The sequence below is a fragment of the Schistocerca gregaria genome, chromosome 10, assembly GCF_023897955.1.
Source record: "Schistocerca gregaria isolate iqSchGreg1 chromosome 10, iqSchGreg1.2, whole genome shotgun sequence".
Lineage (NCBI taxonomy): Eukaryota > Metazoa > Arthropoda > Insecta > Orthoptera > Acrididae > Schistocerca > Schistocerca gregaria.
Window position 1 is genome coordinate 160,220,252 of NC_064929.1, and position 22,340 is coordinate 160,242,591.

At 43.2% G+C, this 22,340-nt stretch overlaps 1 protein-coding gene across 2 annotated transcripts in view; it reads right to left on the bottom strand.

The window, feature by feature from the left end:
* LOC126293577 (leucine-rich repeat-containing protein 15-like) overlaps positions 1-22,340 on the bottom strand; it is a 146,927-nt gene that overhangs the window by 92,332 nt on the left and 32,255 nt on the right. The window contains exon 1 of one of the 2 annotated variants that reach the window (XM_049986851.1): positions 9,113-9,168. The exons of the other annotated variant lie outside the window; for it this stretch is intronic. Coding sequence (XP_049842808.1) covers positions 9,113-9,138 — 26 coding nt within the window. The 5' untranslated portion in view covers positions 9,139-9,168. Of the gene's footprint in view, positions 1-9,112; positions 9,169-22,340 lie in introns of those variants that run through there. 2 annotated transcript variants of the gene reach the window in all.

The window sequence follows — 22,340 nt, forward strand, 5'->3', positions numbered from 1 at the left end:
GAGTACTTCCTCTGCCTATACTTATTTTGAGATGTCATCTGAACTCCGTCCTTGTGGCTGGGAGTTCGGTCTGTAGAACACAGAGAGGAGAAGACAGTATTAGAGTAGTCAGAGGACCGCCTTCTGCCGTCCTAGTGTTTGAAAGAGTTTATTTGTGGCTGGAGTTATTCCAGAGTCCCAAAAGAGTGCGAGAACCATCACTTCGACGCACCGGACGCAGTAAATACGGTGATAGCGCAAATTGCTTTGGCTTATTAGGGCTATAAAAGCTAAACATCTGTGATCACGTTACTTTATTTCACTGAGGTTCCACACCACTGTAGATCATCTTTGAAAGTACTGTCTTCTAGTGTTTGATGCGTAGATGATATCAGTGATCCAGAATGAGATTTTCACTCTGCAGCGGAGTGTGCACTGATATGAAAGTGCACACTCCGCTGCAGAGTGAAAATCTCATTCTGGAAACATCCCCCAGGCTGTGGCTAAGCCATGTCTCCGCAGTATCCTTTCTTTCAGGAGTGCTAGTTCTGCAAGGTTCGCAGAAGAGCTTCTGTAAAGTTTGGAAGGTAGGAGGCGGATACTGGCAGAAGTAAAGCTGTGAGTACCGGACGTGAGTCGTGCTTCGGTAGCACAGTTGGTAGAGCACTTGCCCGCGAAAGGCAAAGGTCCCGAGTTCGAGTCTCGGTCGGGCACACAGTTTTAATCTGCCAGGAAGTTTCATATCAGTGCACACTCCGCTGCAGAGTGAAAATCTCATTCTGGAAACATCCCTCAGGCTGTGGCTAAGCCATGTCTCCGCAGTATCCTTTCTTTCAGGAGTGCTAGTTCTGCAAGGTTCGCAGAAGAGCTTCTGTAAAGTTTGGAAGGTAGGAGACGGATACTGGCAGAAGTAAAGCTGTGAGTACCGGACGTGAGTCGTGCTTCGGTAGCTCAGTTGGTAGAGCACTTGCCCGCGAAAGGCAAAGGTCCCGAGTTCGAGTCTCGGTCGGGCACACAGTTTTAATCTGCCAGGAAGTTTGATATCAGTGATGTCGCGTTATTGATATTAGACCGCGCAGTCAAAATAAGGGGCAGAGTTGGGCAATGGATTGGTATTTTTACTTAGGAAATGTAAAATTTGTAATATAAATATTTTTAATCTATAATAACAATATAAGCAGAAGCAACGTTTATCATTCAGTAGAATAAGTTGCCTTCATCATTCATCTATGTTTATATTATAATTTATAGAATTAAGAGGTCCTAAGATCTGCTAGTCAGACAGGGCCAAATCCTCGTTTTGGCGTTTATTATTTTCCGTTTCTGCTCATCTCGATACGATAAACCGCAATCGTGATAGGCCACAATCCGACGTTTATCAAAGTCGGTAATGTGATGGTACACACTTCTTCTTCTCGCACGAGGCATCACAATAACGTTTCGCCAGGAAACGCCGGTCAACTACTGTTTGTGTATGAGAAATCGGTTGGAAACTTTCCTCATGTCAGCACGTTGTAGGTATCGCCACCGGCGCCAACCTTTTGTGAATGCTCTGAAAAGCTAATCATTTGCATATCACAGCGTCTTCTTCCTGTCGGTTAAATTTCGCGTCTGTAGCACGTCATCTTCGTGGTGTAGCAATTTTAATGGCTAGTAGTGTATTAGTTACCTTACTAACTGCCCATATAATCTTCAGCATTCTCCTGTAGCACCATACTGGAAAAGATTCAATTCTCATCTTGTCAGAAATGTTTATCGTCCACGTTTCACTATCTCACAGTTTTATCTAGAAATGACACAAAATTATTAGAAGATCATGTAGTCATTACTATTAGCCAATATAATTGTCCGTGTTATTATTTTTCTATTTTATTTTTTATACAACTTTCTTCGAGAATACTCTCAGACAAATGCCTTCAGTATAGTCTTTCTAAGATTTAAATTTATGTTCGATGTTACCTAAATAGGACACGTCAGGTTCGTGCCCGATCTTTGACCAAATCGAACTTTTAACAATTGAAAGAAAATCATCCCTCTTTCACAATTTTTAACAAATTAACCTGGTTTCACACTGCTAGGAGTGTCTTCCTCAGAATTCAAATCAAAATGGTTCAAATGGCTCTGAGCACTATGGGACTTAACATCTGTGGTCATCAGTCTCCTAGAACTGACAACTACTTAAACCTAACTAACCTATCAATGCCCGAGGTAGGATTCGAACCTGCGACCGTAGCAGTCGCGCGGCTCCGGACTGAGCGCCTAGAACCGCGAGACGACCGCGGCCGGCTTCAAATCAAAGAATGGTCTATATTCTACAACAAGGTCACAGAATTATGACTAAAAACGTATGATAGAGTATAAGTGCGGAATTGTCGTGAAAGACTGGCAGTACTTATATGTCATTTATAAAATCATAAATTTGCCAAAAGGGCATTAGTCACAAAAGATATTTAAGATAAAGGAACTTCATGTGACTAATGCCCTTTTGGCATATTTATTATTTTATAAATGCCATATAAGTGCTGCCAGTCTTTCGCGACGATTCCGTTCTTTATCATACGTTTTTAGTCATAATTCTGTGACCATGTTATAAAATATTTGATTTCGGTTCTGAGAAAGACAATCCTATCAGGGTCGAAATCAGGTTAATTTGTTAAAAATAGTGAACGAGGGCTGATTTTCTTTAATCGTAACCATTCATGGTCTCCGAAAGTGCAGCCGTGTACAAGGATTTACGGACTTTTAATCTATGTATTATGACATAGTTGTCGACGGGTCGCTAAATCCTAATAAATGGATAAACTAAAATAAAAATGTATTCAGTGAGCCTTGTGGCTCGATCAGCGATATTCCCACCTCCGGTATGGGTCATCTTTCCGATGGTGTACGCAGAGCCCGCGGTGGCCCCAGCTACCGGTCCCATCGGGGAGCGAGGGGTAAGCTCTAGCAAGTAGGATTTTTGCCTTCGGACGCCTAGCAATAACATCGTTTGGGAAGTCTGGCGCCGTGCGAGGCAGCAGGAAGAGGACATCTAAAACGGGCTGTTTACTCGGGTGACGGGCCGTAGCAAATATGGCCGGCGTGGAAGCAGTCACGTTACTGGGAAACCGTTGGTGTATGTCGCTTGCTACCTGTCTCTCCTGGCACCGGGATCTGCGGCGGCTGGCTTCGTCGAACAAGCAAGAGGGTAAGGGCCTTGCTGGTGCTGTAAAGTTTGGCCGGAATCGACTACTGGGTTCTGTTCTGTTCACTTTTCCTTGGCCGGCTGTTGCTACTTCTATTGAGTCTGTCCCTGAATCTGTTAAATGGCTCTGAGCACTATGGGACTTAACAGCTATGGTCATCAGTCCCCCAGAATGTAGAACTACTTAAACTTAACTAACCTAAGGACATCACACAACACCCAGTCATCACGAGGCAGAGAAATTGAATGTGTTAAATTCAACTTGCTTAGTACGCAAGGCTCTAGTGAGAGCTGTATGTGATTGCCTGATGTGTCACTTGGTTCAGTCCTACCATCCTACAGCCTAGTGTGCTGAGCTTGTGACGATGTGTAAAAGTTGAATTCCATGCTGTGCTGACACATCAATCAGGTTACTTGGTTACTACTGTCCGTACTTGAACAAACAACCGTCCACTTAACGCGCCTATAATGTGTGCCATCATGTTTCCCTGATATACGTCACCGTAACATTACCCATTCATCAGTTTCACAAGTCATGGTTCTAAAAATACTAATATTAACTGTCTACAGCAGGATGGAACAAGATGATGAAGGCCGGCCGGGGTGGCAGAGCGGTTCTAGGCGCTACAGTCTGGAACCGCACGACCGCTACGGTCGCAGGTTCTAATCCTGCCTCGGGCAAGGATGTGTATGATGTCCTTCGGTTATTTAGGTTTAAGTAGTTCTGAGTTCTAGGGGACTGATGACCTCGGCAATTAAGTCCCGCAGTGCTCAGAGCCATTTTTGAACCAGATGATGATGTGTGGACAAAAGGATACGCAATTTGTTCAAAAACTCGAGAACTTTTTGCCGTAGCTTACATAATGTGTCTAATAGCATTACCACTGAAGAAAATAAAAATTATTTTTATTAAACAACGCGTAGCATGCCAAGAGTTTAGTAATCGTTCAAAACTAGTATCCTTAAGCTGCCACCTCGACATTCCCTTATCATGATTTGTATTCCGAATGAAAAAGGAAAATGGGCTGTTGATTGAATTATGAGGAAAAGGAGACAAAAGAGTACAAGCATGAATTGATTGAAGCATAGAAATTATCAGTAAAATGAGAACAAGCATCTTGGGGTTGAAGCTCTTTTCTTCCGAGTTTGCTTTAACAATATGTATGTTCTTGAATAGGGTCCACCTTCAGCAAAACACATTTTTCGTTTTTTAACCCAAACATGTTTCACTGCAGTTGCAGCATCTTCAGAAGGCTTTTATTTTCCATCTGTTAAAGATAAAGAGTGTTCTTTGCTGTTTGTATACATGTAGCTACTCGATTTTAAATTGTAATTACAGATATGTGAGATGAAACGCACTCAGTGCAATACAGTTAGTTCATCAATCTGTAACTGATGTGGCAGAAAGAAACGGAAAGCCCATTTATATATATATATATATATATATATATATATATATATATATATATATATATATATATATATATATATATATATATAAAACCAAAACTGCAGTACTATATGCTTCAGGCTGTGTAAATTTTCAGGCATAGAATAGTCTTTATCAAAGAATAGCGATTTTCAAAAGTAAATGTTTTCTCATTATATTTGCCTCAGAAACGTATGCTGTAGAATTGTAGACTGTATTTACTGCAGCAACATTAATGATAAAGTCTAAAATAATAGACTTCCTGCTTGATCAACTAATGCTATGCAATACACTTTTTAAGATGAAATTTGATGAGATTTTAATGATAAATTTTAGTTTTTTTCAGAATTTGAGGCCTAGAGTTCCCTTGACACGTGACGCATTTTTTCGTACGATAGACGTAACCGGGGGGGGGGGGGGGGGCGTTTTTCATTGCGACAAGGTCTTTTCACGAAGTTTCAATCAGCAATTGTCTCCGAATGAGAATATTTTATTGGCGCCTCCTGCATACGAAGAAATTATCGTAATGAAATAAGAGATATCAGAGCGCATACGGAAAGTTTTAAATGCTCTAGATTAAGTGTAGAGAAGCAGCTTGAAGGTGGTTCGATGAACCGTCCTTGCCAGACACGTAACTGAATTTGCAGCGTAGTCATGCATATGTATACGTAGATGGAGGCAGGAATTAATACAGAAAGGAAAGAACTGAAAAATTGAAGCCACCCTAGCGAAGAGTGCATCGAAACTCGTGCTTCCCTAACGCTAGTACAGTGTCTGGATACGGCACATAGCTGGGTACAAAATAGAGTGCTGTTCCAATTAGTCACACGCATTTCGGCGGCCAGTTGAGTCAGGCGTCCGGTTATGTACCTGACTCAGTGAAACGGGCACAGTCATTCATGACTCACTCCAGATATCCTGTGCTCCACTCTGTTACTCACATGCTTCGTCACTGACCAAAGGTACTAACATGCTGTTCTTGTTGTGTTGTTCAGTCCGCAGCTCTTCCACGCACTCCATCCTGTGAATCCGTTTCAATCCCGAATAAATACGGCGACTTGTATCTCTCTCAACTTGTTTACTGTTTTCATCCCTTGGTTTTCATCTACAACTTTTACCACCCGGAGTTACCTTCAATACAGAATAAACAGTTTCTAGGTGCATCAGACTTTGTCCTGTCAACCGATCATTTTAGTCAATTTCTACCATAAATTTCATTTCTCTCCAATTCTGTTCACTACCTCCCCTTTAGTCTTGCAATCTACCTACCTAATCTTAAGTATTCTTATATCGCACCGCATTTCAGAAGCTTCTATTCTCTTCTTGCCTGAATTGCTTACCGACCACGTTTCGCTTTCGTGCAAGCTACCTCTTCAGAAGAGACTTCCTATTACTTAAATTTACATTCAATGTTAACAAATTCATCTTTTTCAGAAATTCTTTCCTTGCTGCACCAACATAACCTCTGTGCTTCTACCGACATCAGTTATTTAGCTGCCCAAATAGCTAAACGCGTCTACTACTTTCAGTATCTCGTTTCCTAATCTAATTTCCTCAGCATCACGTGATTCAACACTACTCCATTTTATCATCGTTGTTTTGCTTTTGCTGAAATTCACCCTACGTCCTCCTTTCAAGACGCTGCCCCTTCTGTTCCACTGCTCTTCCAGATTCCTTGCTGTCTCTGACAGAATTACAGTGCCATAGGCAATCCCAAACTTTTGGTTTCTTCTTGCAGAATCTTCATTCCTTCTCCAAATTTTGCTTTTGTTTTCTTTACTGCTCGCTCATTGTACAGATTGAACAACATAACACTTTGTACACAGGGCACCCACAGTAGAAATATTTCGTGTTGAATAAGAAGCATCGCTCCTCCTGTTAAAAATCTTTATTCAAAGAGACTACCGGCTTTGTTACCTATATTTGCTTCATCAGGTGTTTATAGTCAATCCATAAAAGCGATCCGTTTAAAAGACGGAAAAAGCACGGTCCCAAACTTTTTCATCAAGGTATTTAAAATTTCTAACTTGTAAATATGCGACCGTCCACAAATAGAAAATGTGTCTAAGGTTATGTTGTTGTTGTTGTTGTCATACTGAAATCTTAAATGAAGGGAGCCTGGGTAGTATGTGGTTACAGTATCTCTCGTGGTATGTTTTAATATTACTTTTGACGTGATACACTTGCGTTTTGATCCCATGATGTAGTCTGCCAAAACGTGATATCTGTGTGGGTAAATACTGTACGGCCCAAACAGTTAATTTTCTCCGACTGCTTCATCGTCGTCGCTGATTTCTGCAAGGACTTTCCATAAGCCACTGCATTTCTACGTTTCTTTCTTGGAGACAAGCAACGTAATTCATGCGAAATCTCTGTTGGAAAAATGACGAGAACCTTTTTTCGAAGAACACTGTGTGGCCATATATGCTGCCACCATCGTATAGCTTTCATATGAAACATGACAAAAACGTAAGAGAGACTGACACATTCAGAGGCATCTAGACGTTTCTTCCCTCGCTGAGTTATAAGGTGGGACGTCTAAATATGAGGCAGTCCAATGAAAACAAGAGAGATGGAAAAAGACAAGTAAACCTTATTGTTTCAACAGTAATAGCTCTAAATTTTAATTCGTTTATCCTTCTGGGAAATAAGCTTTCCAGCGAAACTTCTGCGGGCGAATTGAAACTACTCTGACAACATGTGGACCGGCATTATTCTGCAACAGAATGACTGCGTACGTCAACAGTCCTGGGCGTTTGGAGTTGATGGCGCGTTTCAATCACATATCGTTTCCGCAGGCAGCAGCAAGGATTATTCCATGAAGGCAGTGACAGTCTTTTCTCACAGTGGGACACGTGGGTTAACAGTTACGGTGATGATATTTGAACTAATAAACAGTTTATTTATTTTTTAATCTGTATCTTTCTCATTTGACTGCCTGTTACATATGTAGATGACTCTGCAACGGAATAATGAAATGGACCCATGAGAAAAATTACATGCTTTGAGGGTCATAGTATTAGCGATTCTGAACCAAACTTTATATGAACGTACGCTCTGTTCCGAATGGTTTCCGAGGCACAATACGTTTAATATCACTTCTGTATGTTTTCCTTTAGTAACTCGAAAATAAGACCCTCCAGAGAAAACGCGTTCCAGTGCAAAATTAATGTACATTAAATTTCCTACAAAAAAGGTCGAGTTCCTTGTTTTCTCTAAGACTAATAGTTTGCACGAAGAGGGCGCGATTAGACTGAAAAATGGCTCTGAGCACTATAGGACTTAACAGCTGAGGTCATCAGTTCCCTTGACTTAGAACTACTTAAATCTAACTAACCTGAGGACATCACACACATCCATGCCCGAGAAAGGATTCGAACTTGCTACCGTAGCAGCAGCGCTGTTCCAGACTGAAGCGCCTAGAACCGCTCGGCCACAACGGCCGGCGAGAAGACTGAACATTTCGCGCGACGCGAGTTTGAGGTAGTTTCCCAATTTGACAGACCACAATGTCCTGTATCAAATACTCTGCCTGTTCACTATTGTGGTACATTGTGAACAATGACAATGTTTGAATGACCAGAAAATAAATAACAATGTACATTAAATGTTTTCCATCTCGTAAAAGGGTATATACTCTAATGACATTTTTTCAGAATCTGTAATACTATCACATCCTCCCCCCCCCCCCTAAAAAAAATGTAACTTCTCTCCTGGCTCACCTTATTTATCTGAGATGAGGCGCCGGCTGGAGTGGCCAAGCGGTTCTAGGCGCTTCAGTCTGGAACCGCGCGACCGCTACGGTCGCAGGTTCGAATCCCTCCTCGGGCATGGATGTGCGTGATGTCCTTAGGTTAGTTAGGTGTAAGTAGTTCTAAGTTCTAGGGGACTGATGACCTCAGACGTTAAGCCCCTCAGTGCTCAGAGCCATTTGAACCATTTTTTGAGATCTGGCACCTGTGAATGATGTTAGATTAATTATAAACTATATTGATAACGATTCAGTTTTATTGCCTGTGCAAACCAAAACAAGTAATACAGCAAATTGGAAAGCTGTATTTGGTACCGGAGTATGTTCAGTAAGTGAAAGGAAAATCTTTAGTGCTATTTGCTTGAAGTCTTTTTGACTCAAGTAAAATAATGAAATTTGGTGGAGACACTATACTATGATTGAATACCGTTTTAAATAAACGCTTTTCATGGGATGTTTACTTAGCAGTACATAAAATGGATAGTAAAGCAACTTTCCTCTTGTGTGTCATAAACAGTAGAAACGTCTAAACAACGATGTAAATGTAACACGATGACAGTTAACATAAAGGTATGAGACAAAGGTTTGTAACTTATTAAAAATTGTACTAACTGGCATCTTACAGGAGCAAATGCTGACGATAAAATTTACTATGAATCGGCAAACAACGCTGAATACCTTACAAAAATACGTCCGCCATGTAGCAGAATCCTCAAAGAAATAAGAAGATAGTAATTTAGTGAAGATGCTAGCTGCGCTGCGGACCAACCTCATTCCCACGTGGCGTCTTCTCATCCAGAAGTTCCAGCAAGGTTCACTGGAACAGAACAGCCACGTCGACACTTTCACCATCCCTCGCAGAATGTCGACCTAAACTGCCTCTGTTTATAACGGCAGCGTTACTCCACAGACCAAGTGGAGGGGAGCGACACAGACTTCCAACTGGTGGCGGGTTAGTCTCTGGCAAGGTGTGTCGGAATCAATAGATCAAGGACAAGTGACTCTTAAGCAATAACAGACGATACACATACAAGCTTTACGTGGGATGCCAGAGTGCATTTATAGACTGATAAACAGCTGCATGGAGGCGTATCTATCTTAGACGATGTGTAAACGTAGAGGGAAAGAAAATAGATAATGTTGGTACGGTCTACCCTCAGCCATCCTTTGACGTTACTGAGCACATGTGTACGTGTAGTTGTGTGGGATCTATAGGCCAGCTATGGTGCGTGATGGAGGGTACTTTGTGCCCTACTGTCGCATGCCCCTTTTCTTGTTCCACTCGCGACAGGTTCATCGGAAGAACGATTATTGGCATGTCTCCGTAGGTGCTCGAATCTCTGAGATATACGTAGGTGGACTCTTCTAGGGACGTACGCTCTTGGAAATGAAGCAGTAAATCACCTCGGGATGCAAAATATCTGTCTTGCAGCGTCTGTTATTGGATGGTTTCGCACTTCCTAAACGAACCTGTGACGAAACGCGCTGCTCTTCTTTGGATCTTCTCTGTTTTCTCTCAAGTCTATCTGGGCCACATGTCAGACTGAGAAACATTATTTAAGTATTGCTCGAACGAAGATTTTGTAAGCAATCTGTGTAGTGAGTGGATTATATTTGCTGAGGATTCTTTGAATGATTCTACAATGAAGGCTTTCACCACCGAATGCCGTAATAGCTGATGAGTCTTCAGGACCGTATGGACGCTGTCGAACAAGCCTTTCGGTTCCTGACGTTTCGATCACAGCTGCACTGGACATCTTGAGCGGTGTTCCTGGTGACCGTCAGCATTACCAACTGATCAGTAGGAAGTCGGAGAGCGACATAAGTACTGTGCAAAATATGCGTGATCGCGTTTACATGTGGTCAGCAGCGATAGTTATTATATTATAAACTATAAATTGTCTAAAAGGACATGGGCGTAGTGACTATTCCGGTTGCTTTAGTTTTATTTCTAGACCATGCCCTCTTAGACAAATTATAGATTCAAGTATATCTTCTGAAGAAGGCTGAATTATTTGGGCTCAAACCTAGGTAAAGGTTGGTTTCATTACCGCAATCGAGGCTGATAGTTTCTTATATATTAGATTATCACGATTGCTGACTGCTGCAATGTAGAAAGTACAAAAAGGGATAATTGTCAGAGATAAGACTTAACTACCGATTGTCACCTGTAAAGGATATAAGCTTATCTATCGATTCTGCAGAGCCGCTGTCCATGTATCATTGAGTTTCCTGGCGTCTTCTTTTCTGTTAAAATTATCACTGTGTTTACGTATTTCGATGGCTTTTATATATAGTGTGGATAACAGTTTGTCAAAGTAAATAAAATTTGGGTTTCGGGAAACTTCACTCCACGATGAAGAGCATGTTCTGCTACAGCTGATATTTCCGTTTTCCCTTGTCGGCAAAGACTTTCACGTTCTCTCAGCCTTGTATTCACGCTTCTGTTGGTAGGTCCAGTGTAGACCTTTCCGCATGTACACTAAATCTTATATGCTCAACTTGCCGTAAGAGGAGGGTTTTGTCCTTCACAGATCGAAGTGTTCGACGTTTTCGTTAGTTTAAAAGCCGGTCTGATGTCGTGTTTCCGTAAAATCTTGAATACATGATCAGTTACTTTTTAATAAAAGAGACAAAAGTCCTCCTATGTGAGCAAGTGAAGTATATAAGGTTCTATGTACTTCTGGAAAGGTCTTCGTAGTATCTTCCAAGACTGTAATAACACAAAAGTCTTTGGCGACTACCCAAAACAGAAAAATCAGCTGTAGCAAAGCACGCTCTTGAAACAGAGAATCATGGAGTGTTTTCCGAAACCAAAGTTTTATCTACTATGACAGACTATTATCCACGACTACGTAGACATGGCATCAAAATATATAAGCATACTGATAATTTTAACAGAAAAGGAGGCATGAAACTCAATGAGATATGGACACTGGCCCTGCAGAACTGACATAAATTTTTATTCTTGACGGGCGACAATCGCTGGTTAAGTTTTATCTCCGATGTCCGACTCGTCAGTCGGCAATGCTGAGCGTCGACAGGAACACCTCTGAAGATGTCCAGCGCAGCTGCGGTCGAAACGTCAGGAACCGAGAAGTTTCTTCGCCCACGTCCATACAGCGCGCAAGACTCTTCAAATGAATCTAGGTTTGGCACTTGCCTGACCGCGTACACATAGGCCTAGATAGCTTATGAATGTGACTCCTACCAGTGACTGATTTGCAGTCGTGTAGTGACACAGTAACGGTTCTTTCTGCCTACTTATGCGGAATGTGATACTGTAGCGTCTAGAACCGCTCGGCCGGCACCGCTACGGTTCCAGGTTCGAATCCTGCCTCGGGCATGGATGTGTGTGATGTCCTTAGGTTAGTTAGGTTTAATTAGTTCTAAGTTATAAAGGACTGATGACCTCAGACGTTAGGTACCATAGTGCTCAGAGCCATTTGAACCATTTTGCACACACTCCACACCATTACAGAGCCTCCACCAGCTTGGACAGTCCCCTGCTGACATGCAGGGTCCACGGATTCATGAAGTTGTCTCCATACCCTTACACGTCCATCCGCTCGACACAATTCGAAACGAGACTCGCCCGACCAGGAAACATGTGTCCACTCATCAATAGTCAAATGCCGGTGCTGACGGGCCCAGGCGAGGTGTAAATTTTTGTTTAGTGCAGTCATCAAGGGTACACGAGCGGCCATTCTTCTCCAAAAGCCCATATCGATAGTGTTTCGTTGAATTGTTCGCACGCTGACACTTGTTGCTGGTCCACCATTGAAATCTGCATCAATTTGGGGAAGGGTTACACTTCTGTCATATCGAACGATTCTCTTCAACCGTTGTTGGTCCCGTTCTTGCTGTATCTTTTTCGTGCCTCAGCGATGTCGGAAATTTGATGTTTCACCAGATTCCTGGTATTCACGGTACACTCGTGAAATGGTCATACGGGAAAATCGGTACTTTGGAGATACTATGTCACATAGCTCGCGCGCCGACTACAACACCACGTTCAGATGCACTTAAATCTCGATAACCTGCCATTGTAGCGGCAATAACCGATCTAACAATTACGGCAGACACTTCTTGTGTTATATCGGTGGTGCCGACAGCAGCGCAATATTCTGCCTGTTTACGTGTCTCTGCAATTGAATACACATGGCTGTACCAGTTTCACTTCACTGTATATGGACATAACATTGAAACTAAAGGGACTCCGGGAAGTAGGGACGGCTATTAAAGTGCTACGAAATATAAAAAAATTATTGAAAATGTAACGCTTTTCTTTACTCTCAAATTAAGTAACTTCTCGCATTTGTGTTTGAAAAATTAACCCTCAATATGATCAGCCAAGACTGTGCGGCAACGGGCATTGCAGTCTTTGCGCTTCTCGATGGCACGTTTACAAACATATGTTGAGATGCCGTTATAAGCCTTTTAATTTCATTTTTCAATTGATGTGTCGCTTGTCGTTTGCTCACGTATACTTCTGATTTCACATATCTACACAAAAATAATCGCAAGGCGCAGGGTCGCATGATCTGGCAGGACTTTCCTGATTGCTACGCAAAAAGACGCAGTGATTTTTTTCGACGAAACTTTTCATTGAGCACAGAAATCGCTTCACCGAATGTGTGACACGGCGCACCATCTTGTTGAAACCCAAATATCATTTTCGTCAGTATGAGGGAAGCATAAGGAAGCGTGTTTCGGTAGCGGTCGTCATTCAGAGTGACGGAAGGTCCCTCACGATTAAAAAAAAAAAATACGTGGCGATCGCTCCTCGTGCCTAGACCCCACACCACACAGTTGTGCGTTTTGCATGCTTCTCATCTTCCACAGTCACTCTCGGATTTTCGTTACCCGAAATTCTGCAGTTGTGTTTATTTACGTCCGCACCGATGTGGAAGTGCGTCTCACCTGATAAAATTATTCTGTTTGTGAAGTTCTCGTTCTCCGTTTGTTGAGACAAGACCGTTTGAAGAAATCGATGCCTTTTGCCATGATCTGCAGGCTTGAGTTCTTATGTAAGTTGAATCTTGTACTCATACATTTTGAGATATTCAGAAAGCATTTAATTCTTGAACTCGTAGGCGAATCCATTTTTTAGGGCTTACGGTCACATTGTCACGCAGGAGAGCAATATTTGCATCTGTTAGAACAGAACGCGGTCGCCGTTTGAAACAGAGCCCGTAGTCTCAAACTCTAGGATCAACTTCCGAACTGACGGTTCGGTTGCAGCAGCATTACATCTGAGTGTCACACGCAATTCACGAATGGTTGCCGTGGGACTTTCACGGTTCTTCTAATAACTTATTGTCACTTGTATACGTTACTCAGTTGTCATCTGCTGCATGACCAAAACAAACATCAAACAGTGTTCACCACAGAAAAGCTATCAGTGCACTAACGGGAAGGATAGCAGATAAACACCAAAAATCACGGCTGCCAACCGTCATAGGACAAAAAGACGCAAAAGTCAAATTCGTCCTTACTTCTCGGACAACCGTTAGTAAAAATAGTTTTCTTGTCATGAAAAAGATGGCTTTAAAGTCGTTGAAACAATGGTTAAGGTTAATGGAAAACCACCATTTATTGCAATTGGGTGACTGTCTTATTCACCTGCGATTCTGTAGCCGTTGCTGAATTACAGACATCTTCAAAATATCTAAGAGGAAGGGAAGTCCTAAATATTAGACGTCTGTTTCGAAAACTTTTTCACTATGGGAGATCACTTTGCATTTCTACATTTAAACTGACGTCAAAGTGACAAACATCGAAATACGCTAAGGTGACAAAAGTCATGTAGAATGTAAATGTCCTGTGACTAGGGCCTCCCGTCGGGTAGACCGTTCGCCAGGTGAGAGTATTTCAATTTGACGCCATTTAGGCGACTTGCGCGTCGATGGGGACGAAATGATGATTAGGACAGCACAACACCCAGTTCCTGAGCGGAGAATACCTCCATTCCAGCCGGGAATCTAACCCGGCCCTTAGGATTGACATGCTGTCACGCTGACCACTCAGCTACCGGGGGCGGACACAAAAGTCATGCGATACACCTTAATATTGTGTCGGATTGCAAGGTTTGGTGTAGCAGCTCTACGTTGCATGGACTCTGCAACATGTTGGAAGTCCCCTGGAATGTTGCCTCTGAAGCCGTTTACATCGAGGAAGTGTTGCCGGTTCAGGATTTTGTTCACGAGCCGACCTCTCAATTATGTCACATAAAATTTCGATGGGTGGCCATGTCATTAGTTCAAACTGTCCAGAATGCTCTTCAAACCAGTCACAATCGACTGTGAGCCGAAGACATGGTGCCTTGTTGTTTTTGCGAAAATGTACTCCATGAAAGGCTGCAAATGTTCTCCAAGTAGCCAAACAACATCATCTCCAGCAAATGATCGATTCATTCTATGTAAACACAGCCGCATTATGGAGCCATTGTGAGCTTGCGCAGTGCCTTGTTGACAACTTGGTCCATGATTGGTGGGATCTGCACAACATTCGAACCCTAACATCAGCTCTTACGAACTGAAAAGGTGACTTATTTGACCAGGCTACGATTTTCCAGTCGTATAGGGTCCAAACGGTACAGTCGTGAACCGTGGGGACGCGCTGCAGGCGATGTCCTGCTGTTAGCAAAACCATTTGCGTCCGTCGTCTGCTGCCGCAGCCAATTAAGGCCATATTCCGCCGCGCTCTCCTAACGGTTACGTTAGTAGCACGCTCCACATTGATTTCCGCCGTTATTTCACGCAGTGTTACTTGTCTGTTAGTACTGACAACTCTACGCAAAAGCTGCTGCTCTCGGTCGTTAAGAGAAGACCATCGGCCACTGTCAGTGATGAGAGGTAACTCCTGTAATTTAGTGTTACCGACACATTCTTGACAGTGTGAATCTCGGAATATTGAATTGCCTAACAATTTTGGAAACTGAATGTACCGTGTTCTGAGTCAGCGAATTCCCGTCGTGCAGTCATAATCACGACGGGAACCTTTCGCATGAATCACCTGGCTGCAAATGACAGCTCCTCCAATGGACTGCCATTTTATACCCTGTGTGCGTGGTACCACTGCCATCTGTCTATGTGCATGTTGCTGTCCCATGTCAGCGTAGTGTAAATAACTATGAGATAGTAAAGCAACTGAAATCCCTCAGCTTAGAAAAGGCCAGTGGGCATAACGGGATACCAGTACGGTTCTATCTTGAATCTGAAAAAGAACTTGCTCCTCTTTTTTACTGCAGTGTACCGTAGATCACTTAAAGGAGCTAGGCGTTCGTAATGACTGGGAAAAAAGCGCAGCTCACTCCTGTTTCCAAAAAGGGTCATCAACAGAGACATAAACCTAAGGTACGAGCCAAAGTTACTGCTCATCCTAAGGTATTAAAAAAGTTACGATAATCATTTTTTTTGTTATTACTGTCGATACAAACACCAGAGGGCACTACTATATTTTTTCCAGATAATCATCAATATTGCCATTAAATCATACATCTGTGACTTTTTCTTGTTGGTTATTACCTGTTATGAATACGTTCTCTAATGAAGGAAAACGTTTTCGTTTTAAAAACGTGGAGTAATTGAGTGTTGGCTTTTTGCTGAAGCAGTAACTGGAAGGAATTACCTGGAAATGTTGACAACCTATACCATTCCGTGGCTACAGATAACCTACGAGGTGTTCAGTTCGCTTCACTTTTCAGCACCTGTGCGAATGTACGCTGATGAGTTATTTAGAGCGAAAGTTGGTGGTCAATGAGGAACAATTGAACTGACTACAAGTTCTTTCGATTTACACCACTGGATTTCTTCTTTTGGAGATACGTTAACGATAAAATGTATGCTACAAAACCACAAGGAATTGGGGACTTTAATGAAGCTATTGGCAACGCTTTCGAAGACAGTGATTGTAAGAAACGAATATGTAAGCAAGTGTGCTTAAGCGTCCGGGGTCATCTGACGAAATTTATCAACAGAGATGGAAAAAAAATCTAGAAAGAACGTCATAAATAATCCCTCAGCTTCAATAAAATTTTCAGTTATTTCAAAATTACATTTATTATTGTTATTATCATTGTTATTACTCATTTAGGTTGCGATAGGTAGCGACTTATCACGCCCTCTATATATGCCTATGTCTATGGCGCTGGCCTATTCCAGAATTTAGTAACATGTTTTTTTCGCACACTTTGACATTTCTGGAGGTTGAAAATCCCCTGTATAGGAATCATCATGGGTTCCGGAATCGACGATCGTGTGAAAGCAGGCCCGCCCTGTTCCACTACGAGACCGAGAAAGCAACAGCAAGGATCCGTGTTGATGCCGTATTCCTTGGCTTAAAGAAAGCGTTCGATATAGTTATGCATTGCCGTCTAATGAACAAAACACGAGCGCACGGTATATTAGACCAGCTGTGTGATTGGACTGAAGTGTTTCTAGCAAACAGAACACATGTCATTCTCAATGGAAAGATATCTTCAAACGTGAAAGTAACTTCGAGGGTATCACAGGGGAGAGTTATAGCGCCATTAAATTTAATAATTTACCTGACCGCTACGGTCGCAGGTTCGTTAGGTTAGTTAGGTTTGATTAGTTCTAAGTTATAAGGGACCGATGACCTCAGGAGTTAAGTCCCGTAGTGCTCAGAGCCATTTGAACCATTTGAACCGTAGCGGTCGCGCGGTTCCAGACTGAAGCGCCTAGAACCGCTCGGCCACTCCGGGCGGCGAGTGTGTGGAGTTGGATTGATATGGGGCCTCTGATACGTTTAGATAAGACTCTGACAGCTGACACGTACGTAAGCATCCTGTCTGATCAACTGCATCCACTCATCTCCGTTGTGCATTCCGGCGGACTTGGACAGTTCCAGCAGGACAATGCGACGCCTCCCGAGTCCAGAATTGCTACAGAGTGGCTCCAGGAACACTGTTCTGAGTTTAAACACTTCCACTGGGCATCATACTCCCCAGATATGAACACTATTGAGCTTATCTGGAACGAATTGCAATGTGCTGTTCAGAAGAGGTTCCACCCCCTCGCACTCTCAGCGATTTATGGAAAGCCCTGCAGGATTCATGGTGTCACTTGCGTCCAGCACGACTTCAGACATTATTCGAGTCCATGCCACGTCGTGTTGCAGCACTTCTGCGTCCTCGCGGAGTCCTACACGATATCAGGCAGGTGTACCAGTTTCTTTGGCTCGTCAGTGTATTTAGGAACAGCCTCGGATACCTTGGCGTGCAGGATATTCAATGTGATTACGTAGGCTGTCCCGGCGTAATAAGTCTTGAAAGTCTCTTCGGGTTTGCTGCCGGATCCTAAAATCGCCAGCAGTGTTTCACCAAGGGCGGCGCCACCTCCCTGTCTTGTATGGGCGGCGCATGAGTCGTGTATTGAACGGTGGCCTATATGGGACGTCGATTTGCAACCTGTCGTCAGTTCTCAGCGGGACTCGTCATCAGAAGCACCATTTTCCTGAAGATGGCGGCCAGTTGGATCGCCGAAATATCAAGTTGAATTTAGAATCAGGCAGCAAACCCGAAGAGACTTTCAAGGATATTCAGTATTTGGAACGTTGTTGCACTGCAGCTGGTTGGCTGTCTTATTCACCTGCCTTCCTCTTAGATACCATTATGGTCACACTGAGTCTGGTCAGATATCTTCGACTCGCCTACTTATTTAAGTCTTGTCAGGATATTCTTCCTGTTGGGAAGATTGGTGAGGGCGACCTTCCTGAGAACGGTGCGGCAGTTTGGACTGTGGACGCGGCGCCGGCCGCTCCAGCTTTCACTGTCTGCTGGGCCGCCGCCAGCAGACGGTCTGGAGGCGCTGAACCTTGGACGGGCGCGCTAAGCGCCGCTAACCAGGAGAAACGGGCCACTGTGCGCCGACAGCCGGCTACTGGCTGTCCGGGCGTTTAGCGGGTCCACGCTCTTCGAGTCCGCTGCAACGGTCCCAGCTCTGGAGGAGCGTACTGGTCTGACACGGTCACCTCGATCCACCGCCTGCCACTGCGTAGTCCCGGGTCCGCATTTCGAAAATGGCACGAGTGCGCGACAGGTTCCAACTGGGAATGTATTCTACGCCTGGGCCACTAGAAATGGTTAGTTGGTTGGTTGATTTTGGAGAAGCGGACCCAACAGCAAGGTTATCGGTCCCATCGGATCAGGGAAGGATGGGAAAGAAAGTTGGACGTGTCCTTTCGGAAGAACCATACCGCCGTACCCCTCATGCGATTTATGGAAATTACGGACAACCTAAATCAGGATGGCCGGACAAAACACATGGTGTATCGAAACTGGCACAGTAAGGTGTGCACCGTTACGCAGCATCTAAACACCTTTAGGCCGGTTACAAAACTTGCTAGTAATACACTCACCCCCGATTCCTTTGATTCATTGGGACTGCGATTTCGGAGTTACAGATGAGAGGGTCCGCTAAAACTGGACGGATACTGTCAAGGGAGTCAAATCATAAAATAGTAAAGTGAAAACACACAGAGTAAAAGGCATAAAAGGTGAGGCCAAATCTAAACGTTCTCGAGCACAATGACGTACATAACTGTGAATTAATGCTTGTAAACGATCTTCATCAAATCCAGGTCTTCCTAATGTCACTAATGTCAAAACGATCCTCCTTAACACGAGAAAATCATTTTCTTGCTGTGATCTGCCCAAGGGCATTATCCTCATAGACGACGCAAATGTTTCTAGCTGCTTCCAACCCTCTACTGAACTCAAACAGAAGAATATGTCGGACGCTTTGCGACTTCTCCATCCGGCACTTTTATCTATCGTCCACAGCTGTACTCATCATCTCCACATGACGATATGTAAACTCAAACAGCGACAGTAAAGTACAAATAAAAAATTACAGTCAATAAATAAACCACGTAGCAACCGGAACACCAACATCCAAAACAAAACGCTCAGATATTATGTACCAGCATAACACTTATGCAAAATTTTTAAGGTTTCGTGGCCACTTGTTCGCAAACTGTCCACTGGTTACTGTCTCGGGTTCTTCGGCCGTCGTTTGATGATTTTTCTGACGCTTCGCCAGCACGAGTGGCTGGCATTGTGAAAGCTTCATCCTCCATTGCCGGTGGTGAACTGGAGCCGAGCCCGCGGCCGCAGACTGTATGTACCTTGCGCGCTAACGTCCGAGGGCTTGGTGGTCGTTCCGTTGCGGTTCTCCTCTTGTTACCTGCGACGGTCGTTCGCTGAAGCACGGTAAGCTAAGATCCGTTTAACTTGAGGCTTTCTTCTTTCTTGTTGAAGCTATTCTCGGTTTTATGTATTTCTATAGCTTCTCTGAAAAAGCAGGTGTGATAGCTCTTCCCTGCAGCCAGAACTTCCGTTTCGGCGAATTTTGCTATGTGGTCCGTCTCAAACAGCGCGTGCTCTGCAACAGCCGATTTCTCCACCTTCCCCGACCTGCAATGTCGCTTCTGTGATTCTGGTGTCAATTGATGGTCCAGTCACTCCAACATAAACTTTTCCACACGTGCATAGTATGTGGTATACTCCCGACATTGATGCAGCGAACGACCGTCGCAGGTAGCAAGAGAGCAGCACCGGAAACGACCGCGCAGAAGCCCTTGGACGTTGGCGCTTCAGGAGCATATAATGTGCGACCGCCAGCTCTGCTCCAGTCCATCAGCAGTAATACAGGGGGAAACTGTGACAATGCCGGCCATTCGTGCTGGCGAAACGTGAGAACAATCACTAGACGAACGCCGGCCGAAAACCCCGAGACACGAGCCAATAGGCAGTTTGTCGTAGTAGTTTGTACAAATTGTGTGAAAATTTTATCGAAATACTGGATGAATATATCTTTCCATTCACCTTCAGTTCTAGGAATTTAAAATGATCTTCATTAAATGTCTGACCACATTGCGACGATAAAATTTCACTTTTACGAGAGTACCATACCAAACACTGTATTCATAACAATTTGTTGCAGTTCAGCGTTAATATGTTAGCTGAAAATCCCGTGTTGTCGTTACTGACTGCGATATCAGATTTATCGTTTATATTCCCTTTCACTTTGTTCAGTATGGCAGTTGTGTCATCTGTGAAGAGTTTTCGAATCAGTCACACTCTCCTCTCCCAGGAGTCTTCAGTCAATTCCCGTGGTCCCTCAGTTCTAAAACAATTACCCCAGGTTGGGAACCTGGGGTAATAATTCTCTGAGGAGTAAAAACTAAACGATTTGATTCTGTTACAGTTACGAAACTAAATTAGTTCCAACAGCTCATTACGATTATCGCAAATTTATAAAACTTTAATATTGATTATATAACTTATCCATAATTACTTTTTCTCAGTTAGAATCATTAAAGCAGTCACGCATAATGAATCCACTAAATACATACGTAGTGCTTTGTCCCGTACATCGCTGATGATAAAAGTGAGATATGATTTGAGTCTTATCTATCTAACAGGAAACAAAGGGTGTCGTTGCGAAGTACCTGTGCAGTAAGCACTCAGTCTTCGTCTGACTAGGAATTAATTACATGTTGTGTTTCTCAAGGTTCCACCTTGGGTCCATAGCTTTTCCTTGTGTACATTAATGACCTGTCAGGTGTTACACTGCCAGATGCTAAGGTCGTTTTGTTTGCAGATGATACAAATATTACAATAAGTAGCAAGTCAAGTACAGATTTAGAAATAGTCGATAGGCAAATCTTCACTGACGTTGTTGTTGTGGTCTTTAGTCCAGAGGCTGGTTTGATGCAGCTCTCTATTCTACTCTATCCATGCTTCTTCATCTCCCAGTACCTACTGCAACCTACATCCTTCGGAACCTGCTTAGTGTATTCATCTGTTGGTCTCTCTGTACGATTTATACCCTCCAAGCTGCCCTCCAATACTAAATTGGTGATCCCTTTGATGCCTCAGAACGTGTTCTACCAACCGATCCCTTCTTCTAGTCAAGTTGTGCCACAAATTTCTCTTCTCTCCAGTTATATTCAATACCTCTTCATTACTTATGTGCTCTACCCATCTAATCTTCAGCATTTTTCTGTTAATAAATGGTTTAAAGCTAATTCACTGTCATTAAATTTTTGAGAAGACCCACTATATGCAGTTCTGAACCTGTAAGAGATTTCCTTCCAGCAACTGTATAACATACGAAGACATAGAGATCGAAAAGGTTGAGTCTCTCCACAGAATCACCGAGGAGAGAGACAGGGGAAAAATATTTACAAGAAGAAACGATAGGATGATAGGACATTCGTTAAGACATCAAGGAACAGTTTCCTTGATACTTGAGGGAACTCTGGATTATCGTATCATTTTTCTTTTAATTTCATTTTGTTCATTACGGCTCGTTGCATTGGTCTGGAGTGGACATCCCATGACATCCATTCAAGTTCATCGTTCACCCGTTCACTCTGTTTTTTTTATTACAGAGCACAGCTAACCCTCTGACCGAACACGATGAGCTATCGCGGCGGAAATCCGTTACACAACGCCACTATAATTCGACTTTAACGTTATTCAGTATCCGGCAAAATTCCGACATTTTTTTCGTCAGTCACGCGCCAACGAGAGCACACCAAGGTGAATGGCTACAGTGTGTGATACCTGGTATCCTGACCTACATGAAAATGTACGAGGGTTGAAACTTTAATAGTGGCAACTATATATTTGCCGCTCGTACAAAATGCATACGTGGTTGAAAGTTCTTCTGACTTTCAAAGTAGCCATCAGCATTGTGAATAATCCATTGCCAGCGATGTGGAAGTCGTAAGATACTCTTAGCCGTGCCAGTTGTGTTGACAGTTCGAGCGACGCGGTCTATTGGCCGACGAATATGTAGCAGTTCTGAAGCGAATGGCGTCAAGCGTTTTCTTCAATTTAGAAACTGACTTGGACTCACAAGGACTTAATTCAAGGGTGTGCAGTAGATGGTATAGCACTTAGCAGCCCCATCAGTTTGATAAATCAGTAACAGCTTGCACAGTACGTGCTTGAGCATTGCCCT